Source organism: Verticillium dahliae, genomic scaffold (assembly GCF_000150675.1).
Source record: "Verticillium dahliae VdLs.17 supercont1.21 genomic scaffold, whole genome shotgun sequence".
NCBI lineage: Eukaryota > Fungi > Ascomycota > Sordariomycetes > Glomerellales > Plectosphaerellaceae > Verticillium > Verticillium dahliae.
The window spans coordinates 524,693-535,224 of record NW_009276924.1 but is presented as its reverse complement, the minus strand read 5'-3'; the positions used below and the strand labels follow the sequence as shown (position 1 = coordinate 535,224).

At 58.7% G+C, this 10,532-nt stretch overlaps 3 protein-coding genes across 3 annotated transcripts; 1 reads left to right on the top strand and 2 right to left on the bottom strand.

Moving 5' to 3' along the window:
- Positions 1 to 98: 98 nt before the first annotated feature.
- On the bottom strand, positions 99 to 620 carry VDAG_08660 (uncharacterized protein; the record flags this gene model as incomplete). The annotated part of the gene is made up of 1 exon (XM_009652969.1): positions 99 to 620. A coding segment is annotated over one exon (522 nt), but the record flags the coding sequence as incomplete, so codon positions are not given.
- Positions 621 to 1,540: 920 nt separating this feature from the next.
- On the top strand, positions 1,541 to 4,352 carry VDAG_08659 (spindle pole body component alp6; the record flags this gene model as incomplete). Its single annotated transcript, XM_009652968.1, has 2 exons — positions 1,541 to 1,683; positions 1,781 to 4,352. The coding sequence occupies 2 exons, from the start codon at positions 1,541 to 1,543 to the stop codon at positions 4,350 to 4,352; spliced, it is 2,715 nt and encodes a 904-aa protein (XP_009651263.1).
- Positions 4,353 to 5,735: 1,383 nt separating this feature from the next.
- Positions 5,736 to 9,380, bottom strand: VDAG_08658 (mitosis inhibitor protein kinase SWE1; the record flags this gene model as incomplete). Its single annotated transcript, XM_009652967.1, has 3 exons — positions 5,736 to 6,485; positions 6,537 to 7,171; positions 7,424 to 9,380. The coding sequence occupies 3 exons, from the start codon at positions 9,378 to 9,380 to the stop codon at positions 5,736 to 5,738; spliced, it is 3,342 nt and encodes a 1,113-aa protein (XP_009651262.1).
- Between the last annotated feature and the right edge of the window lie 1,152 nt (positions 9,381 to 10,532).

The window sequence follows — 10,532 nt, the reverse complement described above, 5'->3', positions numbered from 1 at the left end:
GTCGTAGGGGTCAAACTGGGAGCGCAAACGTCAGCATATGTCTCGGGGGGCAGACATGGTGCCAAGAAAGGCAAGAAGCAAATGCCAGACGGTCCTACCTCGTTCTGCACGAGATCTTTGATACGCCTTCGGTCCCGCGCCGGCAGCTGCATGACCTCGCCCTTCAAGCGCCGCTCGGCGGCATCGCCCGACACGGGTTTGCTGCCGGTATTCGTGGCGGGCTTGTCGTTGGCGCTGACCCAGGGGGCGAGCCCCTGGTCGGGCATCTCTCTCGTGACATTGCCGTAGATGGCGGCGACGAGCTGGTTGTGTAGGTGCTCCCTCTCGCCGCCGGGCGATTCGAGAATGGGGTCGATGCGCTCGGCATACTCGGCCTGGTTGAGGCGGCCGATGAGGAACTGGGTCAGGGACTCCTTGTAGATGACCCAGTGCTCGGCGCCAATGGCCTGCTTGAGGGCTGTGTATAATGGTTCGAGATCGATGCGGGCGGGGATGATCTGACTCGTCTTGCCGGTCTTGAGGGCGCCGGGGGCCGAGACGGTGATGGACTTGTTGGAGAGGACGGGGGTGGTCAGGCCGATGGCGGGGCGGCTCAGAGCCGCGGGGTCAATGTCGGGCATGGCAGCGAAAAGGCCGCGCAATGGACACTGGAAGAAGTGATGAGGGGGGGTTCAATGTCGATTTCGAAGGACAGAGATGGAGAGGCGATGGCTCGTTGTTGCTCTACAGAGCGAAGGCGCGTGACAATGGTCGAGGGTGCAATGGTCGAGGCTAGGGGCGATGCTGGGGTCGGCAGTCGAGTCGCGTGCGGCCAGGGAGCACAGCGCGCCGCGAGAATAGTGTCATGGGCCGCACTGTTCGACAGAGGGTAGTGACGCGATCATGGGCAGCGGTTCAGATGGATGGAAGTGGTGTTCTGTGGTCGTGGGGTTGATGGCAACGGAAGGCGAGGGTTGGCGTAGAGAAGATGCGATGCTTTGGCATGTCGTTGGAATTTTGTCCGAGCTTCCAATGGCAGAAGCCCATGGCTTGCGCGACACTAGGGTAGGCAGGTGGGTAGGGCCTTCCGGGTGTGCAAAGGTACATTGCACTTGGGGTGTGCACGCACGACGGCAGAGGTACACGCTACATGCTACACGCTACATGCTACACGCTACATGCTACACGCTACATGCTACACGCTACATGCCCCTGGCCTCGCCTGTGGACGACGTTCTGGGCGGGCAGTCGCCCATTGACGCTCCCAGCCCCAGCGGCACCTCCCTGGAGCACCTGAAGCACGGCACCTCCCTGGAGAGCGGCACCTGAAGACGGCACCAAACATCAAGTCGCGTCCCAGCGCGTCGCCCAGTGTCTTTCAGGTGCCAACCACAGACCACAGGCGCGCCTCCCTCCACCAAGCTGTCTGGCACAGCGCATCGCGGGGCACCGCTTCGGTTGACTCGATTGACTCAATCTCAATCCATCACGTTGCTCTCCCAAAACCCCAGCTGCCAATCCCCGTCTCCGACTTTGGCATCCTGCCACTAAACATGTCATCATGTCCAGTCGCGAGCATCGCATCGCCAGCGCCGCCGATAGTCTGATCACCCACCTCGTTCCTGGCGACCCCGACGAAGACGACGCTGCCGCGCAAGAGAGACATGACAATTGTTACGACCTCGTCAACGCCATAATCTCTGGGTAAATGCAACCTCCAGCCTGATATCTTCCAACAACACCACCCCTTGACCCTCTCCTTGATCTCCCACGGTCCGCTAACCAGTGAACCCTCACACAGCCCCGCCTCCCCCGCCATCGCCTCGGACGTCAATCACGCCTCGGAGCTGATACGAAGCAAGCTCATCCAGAGCAACCCCAGCCAGGCCCTTCGCTTCGCCAACCTCTATACCCGATTGCTCTCCCTCCCTGTCCTCAACCAGAAGTGGGCCATCCTCTACCTCCTCTACCAGCTCTCCGACTCTCCAGACCCCAACGAACCTCTGCCCCTCAGCCCACTCCCACCAGCGCCGCGAGCCGCCAGCCCTCACGATGCAGCGAGGCGGCCCGACATCGACCGCGTGTCCGACCGCGTCTCCAAGACGTCGACGCCTGTGTCAAGGATGGAGGATGAGGCCTTCAGGGAGGCGTTCGCCCAAGAAGGCCTGAAGAAGTTTCCGCCCCAAAAGGCCGCCAAGAGACCCGCGTCAGACGACGAAGACAACACTGCCGAGAGTCCCAAGAGGACCGTGGCCCTCAAGTCGACTCTGCTGGCAGACAACTACACCGAGATCGAGCCTTCCGAGACGGCCCTGCTGCGCGACCTCCCCTTCACTCTGCAGGGATTGTCGTCCACCGCCCTTCCCTTTCCCAAGCAAGATACCCTTACCCTGCCGCCTACATTGCCTGCTCCCATCATCTCACTTCTGCACACCCTCGCCGAGCCGTCACTCCTCTATCGCAACCTCGACGCCTTTGTCAAGTCCTCCACCGAAGGCCTTCTCCGCCAGAGCCTGCGCGCAGCCATCAGCGGCGAGCTGCGTGCCTATCTGAGCCTCGTTGCCACGCTCGAAGGCCAGATCCGGCGTGCCCTTTCGACCCTCGACGAATCCGCCCCTAGGGGCGGCATCGGCAACGCCGGTGTGACACTCAAACGGTGTGTTGTTTGGACGAGGGAGGCCACCATGGGCCTCCGTCTCATGAGCCTCGTCGCAGAAGAGTCGGAGAACAAAAGGGGCGGTCAGCTGATCTCCTTGATCCACGGCTTTTCCGCCTCGCACGGAGACCCCATGGTGGCCGCTTTTGCAGAGAGGCTCCTCGCCCACGTTACAAGGCCTTTCTACGACATACTGCGCCGCTGGATCTACGATGGTGAGCTTCTCGACCCATACTGCGAGTTCTTCGTCAAGGAGCCCAAGCAGACCGACGAGCCCAAGACAGCGGCCAGCAGCGTCTGGGAAGACAAGTACGAGATTGACAAGGGCATGATTCCCAGCATCATCACCCAGGACTTTGCTCAGAAGGTTTTCCTCATTGGCAAGTCCCTCAATTTTATACGGCACAGCTGCGGCGACTCGCAGTGGGTGGAGAACTATTCCAAAGACGCATCCAAAGAGCTGCGATACGGAGACACAGAGACACTGGAAGCCTGGATAGACGAAGCGTACAAAACTACCATGAAACGTCTCATCGACCTCATGGCCAACAAGTTCCACCTCTATGAGCACCTCCAGGCTCTCAAAGATTACATCCTTCTTGGCCAGGGCGACTTTATCGCCCTGCTCATGGAGTCCCTCGCCGCCAACCTCGACCGGCCTGCCGGCGCGCAGTACCGTCACACGCTGACCGCACAGCTGGAGCATGCTATCCGCGGCTCTAACGCCCAGTACGACTCCCCCGAGGTCCTCCGTCGCCTCGACGCCCGCATGCTCCAGCTTTCCCATGGAGACATTGGCTGGGACTGCTTCACGCTTGAATACAAGATCGACTCCCCGGTGGATGTCGTCGTCACGGAATGGGGCAACCGACAGTACCTCAAGGTCTTCAACTTCCTATGGCGCATCAAGCGCGTCGAGTTCGCCCTGGCGTCTACGTGGCGCAAGTGCATGACCGGCGCCCGCGGCGTCCTGCAGACAGGGGATCCCAACGTCGTCCAGACGTGGAAGTCGACACGCGGTGTGCTCGCCGAGATGATCCACTTTGTCGGCCAGCTTCAGTACTACATCCTCTTTGAGGTCATCGAGTCCTCCTGGGGCGAGCTGCAAGACCGCATCCACCGCGAAGGCTGCACCCTCGACGACCTCATCAAGGCGCACACCCGCTACCTCAACGACATTACCCACAAGGGCCTCCTCGGCGCCAAGCGCACCGCCCGCCAGCAGGCCCCCGAGCTCAACCCCGCCGGCGAGGACGACCGCACCTCCTACCTCGCCCAACTCGGCGACCTCCTCCGCACCATGCTCACCTACCGCGACTCGGTCGACGGACTCTACTCCTGGTCCGTATCCGACTTTACCCGGCGTCAAGAGGCCGACGTGCGCTTCTCCACCCGTCACGCCGCTGCCAAGGCTGCCGACGACGACGACGACGACGCCGCCGCGGCGCCCAGCGGCACCTCGGCCATCGCCTCCGAGTTTCCCGCCCTCCACGACCGCCTGCGCCAGCTAGGCGCCTCGTTCCGCACGCGCCTGCAGATCCTCCTCGGCGACCTCGCCTACCAGTCCGACGTCGACATGCGCTTCCTCGGCGTGGCCATGAACTTCAACGACGTTTACCAGCCCGCGCGCCGCAAGACCAAGGCCGCACCCGGATCAGCAGCCTCGGACGCAAAGGCGAGCACATCGGGTGCCGCCGCGGGCAAGGGAACGAGGTAGGTAAGCGCAAGAGACTAGGCGCCCGTCTCAGGGCAAGGGGGGACAGGGGCATTGTATCCTCTCATGCTGAAAGGTAGCGGTCGGATTTCATGGATCACGAATTGTGCGAGGCGCAACTTTATGACTAGACTAACTTTGACTTTTCAATTTTTGACGACAGTACATGACCCAACCGAGCCGTGTCTTTGAATGTGTTTACTGCACCGAGTCCGTATGATTGAAAAACAAGAACAGTAAAGGGTAACCCCCTCTCGCAAGGCTTGAGTCGCCTGGAATCCTTTGTTTACTCGCGTGGTAGAGGCAGACGTGTCACTTTTGATCCAGAACGCAAAGTAGGTCGTAATCCTCGTGCCATTTCATCATAGAATCATGAGCTAAAGACGGCTCGCTCCGCGAGAACCCACCTGGCCAAAGATGATATATCTCGGTACCCTGTCCCTTGAGTATGGAGACAAGCCCTCCCTCTCTGCCTACTTTGACACAATTACTTCCACCACCTGGCACGGCATCCTCTTGACCGCTGCCCGTGCATCTTCAAACCCCGTCTTTCCTTCAACGAAGGAGGGACAAGTTGGACGCCACAGCGAGTGGCCTCGCGTGCCTGCGTCTTCGTCTGCACCGGACCACGGGCCGTGTGGGCCATCACAACCTCTCCTCTCCTCGTGAGCCGCGTTGACGTCTTCTTTCCTTCTGTTCCCGTTCCTTTGATGCCCGATCCGTTTCTTTTTGACCGTTCGCGATAGGTCGATGTCTCGACACAACTATTTCGCCGCCCCGCCGAGGGGCGCCCAAAGTCCAACACTCATGGTATTAGTCTATACACGCAAGTGACAAAAGCACTTGCAAACCAGCGGTCGGATGTGTCTCTGCTCGGCGCTGTTCGAGCAACACACCCTGCTCCGCAAAAAAAAATGGATGTCTGTTTTGTTCCCATTCTCAGAAAACGATGAGGAAACTAGTGTAGCGATGTCGTAGTAACGCCATCGTCATAGCTTCCCAGTGTGACGAGCATAATGGTGAAATCAACAAAGGGAAACCGGGTGACGGTTGACGTGCGCACATCGCTGGGAGGAAGAAAAACGCCGTTGCAGCCCAATGCCAGCCACCCAACCGATCGTAGGGTTGGTCGTGGCGTCGTCATGTCTCATATCAATATATGCTTCGCCATGGGTCGAAGCTCAGAGTACTTTCTACGGCACTCAAAAGATATTGGGGGGCACTGTGGAATCCAAATGATTCCTCCGCACCCTGCTCGAGGAGGAAGTAGCCAGAACGGTACAATTCAGATCCTCTTATGCGCTGATCAGCTCTGTTCAAATCAAGAACGTTGCACAAGCTCAGTATCGTAATGTTGTTTAGTTGAGGTGAAGATGGTTTCGTCCTTCACACGTCGGTCATTTCTGTATCCTCATCAGAGCTGATAGTGGCGATGTCGCCAGGTCCCCAGACGCCCTCGAAAACCGTGGCAGCTGATCGTCGGCGATCAGCGACCCAAGTCATTCCGGCGGACCCCAGAAGCTGCTGAATCGTGGGGCGCTCACTCGGCTCAGGCTTCGTCATCCATCGGACGACCTGGTCGAGTGAGTCTGGGTGGAAGGCGTCACACATGAAGTCTGGTGGAGACAACAGCTCCGACCGCTTAGGCGAAGAGATAGGGCTGCTGCCTGCGTGGAATGGCGGTTTGCTGAAGGAGTTGTTGAAGTTGACGGCAATGTCCGAGACAATGCTTTGGTTCAGCGACAGGTCGTCATGCGACAGACCGGTCGGAACGCCAGCCACATCTCTGATCTGCGTCGCAGAACTCGCGCTGAAGGTCAGGCTCGGGACTTCGGAAAAGTCACCAGAACGCAGCGCGACCCAGGCAGGACCGTTGTCTGGGAGGACAACGTTGCAAGCCATTTCGACGAGAATAAGACCTAGAGAGTAGATATCCGCAGGCTTGTCGAATTTGCCACGCAGAATCTCGGGTCCGATGTATTCTCGGTCGCCTTCGGCGTCAACGCCCTTCGCAGCAGGCCATGCGGTCGCCAGTCCGAAATCACCAATCTTAAGGATCCCCTCAAATGTTATGAGGATGTTAGCAGGCTTCAGGTCCAAGTGGATGAAGCCAGCGTCGTGAATGCTCTGCAAGCCCTGCAGTTCGTGTTAGATGGTACTCAATGATGAGTGTTGAAAGATACGTACCAGGCTGATGTCGTGTATGACCTTCCAGATGCGAAAATCGTCCAGCCTGCCCTTGCAACCAACGTTGCTCAGGAACTTGTCGAGAGTTCCCTCGTCGCAGAATTCCGTCTGGATGAACAGATGGAGCTCGTGCTCCCAGCTGTCCACATAGTGTATGACGTGATCGGCGTGCGTCAGAGCTTGAAGTGCGTGAACCTCCCTCATCTTGTTCTCGCGATCTTTGGGGCCCATGATGGGGCGGCGTGCCTTCTTGACCGCATAAATGCGATCAGGCTCAGGGCTACCAGGAGAGTGGCGGCTAGGGGTGCCGTTGAAGATGGAAAGGAACGAGGCGCGGGCCGAAGTGCACTTGACGACACGGAAGACCGAGGAGAACTCGCCCTTGCCCACCAACTCGACCTTATCAAAGCGCGCGTAGAGGGAATCGTCAATGTCGCCATTGCCACGGCCATTAACCGGTGTCATGAGCTGAGTACCGACGGACTGGAATGATTCGCGCCCAGAAGGTGTGACGGGGGGCCGCACGCCTTGAGATGGTGTTGATTCGTGTGCGTTGGAGATGGACAGACAGCTGGCGTCAGGAATGATGACGGCGGCCTGCGGTGTCCTGGGAGTATGCTGCTCGACGGGGCTGGCTGAATGGAGGCATGATATGTTAGTCAACAACTTCTTCGGAGATTCGAATGCCGAGGTCCTGATCCGAGTTCGCAGGGGCGAGGGTGTATGAAACCCTTTTCTGGTTCTCGAACGGCCCAAGGACGGCAAAGCCAAGTGTAGGGAAGGGGTGGCAGCGCGGCAGAGAGGAGTGACAGAGTAATCTGGGAGTGCCGTAGATTGGTCTGCGTCATTCCGCGGGCTGCTGTGTCGCCTCGTATGTGGTGACTCACCAGTCGATTCTCGAGAGATCTCGGGTCGGACGGCAGAAAAGGGAATGCTGATGGATCGATTGGCGGTTGGGCTCTCGGCACCCAAGCGTCTGGCGGAAAGGTTACCGAAAGTCGGGGTGGTGCTCTGCTTGGTTGGTGTCGGAGGGGCGTCAATGTCAACTCCCAGAGGAGTGACATGGTTGCTCTCAAAGGTGAACTTCTTATCCTCGCCATCAAGACTGAGAAGGCTGCCCCTGCGACCGTGGCGAGGACCTAGGCGATGGAAGATACCGAGGCCCTTGCTGGAGTTGCCGAATCCATTGCTCGACTGAATGCTTGAGCTGAAGGGCGAGGCAGGGGGGTTGCCGAACGAAAACCGACCGCCATTCCTCTTCATGGCGCTTCCGGGCGGCGGCGGGTAGGTGGCAAAGCCGTGTGTGGGCTTCTTACAAGGCGTGTCAGGCATGGTGAGCTTTGGCTCCTCCTCAGGGTTTCGATTGACCTTGGAGACGAGACCCGTAGACATGAACGCGCCTGCCCAAGGCTTGACGTCCTTGAAAGGAGTCACATTATCGTCCTTCCGAGGGGGGGCGCCACCACCATAAGGCAGCGACTTGGCAAAATTGCTGGGGGCGGATGGTTTCGCAAAGACGGCCGGGAGTGCCTTCTCAACAATGATGGCAGGCTCCTCTTGCAGACTGTTGCCGCTGGATGAGGTGGTCAGCGTCTTCGATAGCGGGTGAGGCTGGTTGGACGAGCGATCGACCGGGTGTACAGAGGGGTTAGGGAGAGGAATGCTAGATGAGAATGGGCTGTCGCGATTGATTTGAGGGGGTAGAAACTGGTCGAGCGATAGGCGAGGACGGTTTTTGCCGTTGGGTGTCGAGAAGTCTCCGCTCATCTGAGCTAGATGGTTCGCGCCCGAACGACGGCCCCACGAACTTCGGTCATGCTGTCGCTGCTGAAGTGTGGATTTCCTTAACGATCCGGTCCTCCGAGGAATGGATGGTGCTGGCGGTGTGGGCGAAGGAAGCGGCTCACGGTGAGCGACGGAGCCACTGCCGAAAAGCTCGTATTCACGATTGCTGCTGGTGGTGTCGTCATGAATCTCGAAGCTCGTTGATGACGGGACGGGTGTCGAACCCCCAAAAATATTCGCGCCCGTCTCGGTATATCCAAAGCTCGCAATCCCGTGCAAACTGCGTCGTTTAGCCACGGGACTGCTGACATTCGGCTGGTCAAGATCCATGATGGCGTCGCTGCGCTTCAATGCGCCCGAACCAGCCGTTCCTGACGGCAGTTCAGAATTGTCCATGGCTCTGAAGATGTTCTGGTGCACAGAGCCGGAGACGTCGAGGTGAAGGCTGTGGCGGGATGACTTTTCCAGCGGTCTCCTTGGAATGGAACTCCTGGGAAGCGGGCTTCGTGGCGTGGTTGAGATGTTGTTGCTGTTGCTGCTACTGTTCTCCTGGCCGGGTGAGTCAGGACCCGGCATGGAACCCGGAACGTCTGTCTCGTTGGTAACACTCAGGGTACGCTTGAGGGGTGACTTGGGGGATGCTCTCAGCCTCGAGAACGGCCGGGGAGGTGTCGAAGATTGCTTTTTCGCGGAGCGCAGCGAGAGCTTGACATTGGGTGAGAAAATGGAAGACGCGGTAGGAGGGGGGTGTTGGGGAGTTGTAGACACGAAGTTGGATGAGGGTGTAGTCGTCACCGGCTGCTGTGATGGGGTTTGGCTCCTTGTGGACATGCTAGGGCTGTATCGGCGGCAAGGAGACCGATCCACGGGTGAGTGGGAGTTGTTTGGGGAGTCTGATCCGTGCGGGTGCGGGTTGGTGCGAGCGAGGTTGAATCTTGATGGTGATCGTGACAGAGACCGCCTCAGGCTCCTGACAGAGGTGGCCAGGACGTCAACGTGATGAACGTGGGTCGGGCTCGGCACGGTGAGTGTGCCACCACCGCCACCAGAGTAGGACATGGCTAGTGTGTGGACTTATTCGAGCTCAAGACGCCGATGTGAGGTTTGGGTACTGCGCCTTCCCAGACAGCGGGGATCAGGATGCGCAGAGTGCAGACAAGTGCAGACAAGTTACGAGGCAATATGTGCTCGTATCTCGAGATCTGCAAGTCGAGTATGTGCAATGCTCCTTACTGCTCGTCGGAGAATGCGAGCAAGATTGGATCGAGCTTCTGTTGCGGCTTCCTGAGACGCGGAGATGACTGTGAGCACGATCGTCGATGGTTTTCCAGTCGCTTGAGACTGTTCTGGCACCACGGGCGAGCGCGCAAGGATACGTATCTGCGATGTGCGTGTCGGCGCGCGGATACAGAGGCGGGGGAGGGTGGTGGTCTGTGGAATCTCTACCTGTCGAGGGCTCGTGCAAGATGTCGCTGGGAGGGTGATGTGAGGCTGGGGAGAAAAGAGAACGCGGCGCGTTCAGAGCATGGCGTGGGATCGCAAGCAGATCACAGGGGATGAGGACCCATTCCCTCCGTCAAGTGAAGCGCTGCTGTGTTGCTTCTCTGTTGGCGTATCGAGTATCCGATTGTCGATATCGATGCCGATGTCAATGTCGATGTCGGGCGGCTGCGCGCGGTCTTTCGAGGAATGCGATCGAGAAGGGGTTGGCAAGGTGAAGAGTTAGAAAGTCGAAAAGTGTCAGTCAGGTCAGGTCATGCCGTGGAACACTCCAGGTCGAGGAGAACGGAAATGGTAGAGCGGTTCAAGGTGGTGGTGGCAATGACGGGTGGTGCCTGGGGGGGGGGTGGGAGAGAGGGCCAGAAACTTGGACGTTGCAGAACGGCTAGCTGGCGGCAGGACAAAGGGGGCGAGGAGTAGTGGGCAGTAGGCGGCGGGAGATGGGACGAGATGTGTGTGCTTGTGTTGTGGTTCGGGAGCCAAAGTGGAGGTGAGTGTGCGTGTGCGGTGAGCGGATGCGCGAATGGGCGGCAGGCACGACGCACGATAACTGGGTCCTCCTGCCTTCGCGGACGCGCGACCTGGAGTCCCCTTGTTTACTCTCTTACTTGTTCTGGCTAGCCTCTCACGTGATGGCGCGATCCAATGTTATGTGGCATTTATGGGTCTCTCTTAGCACGAGACATGAGGTCCTGCCGTTGGACGTCGAAT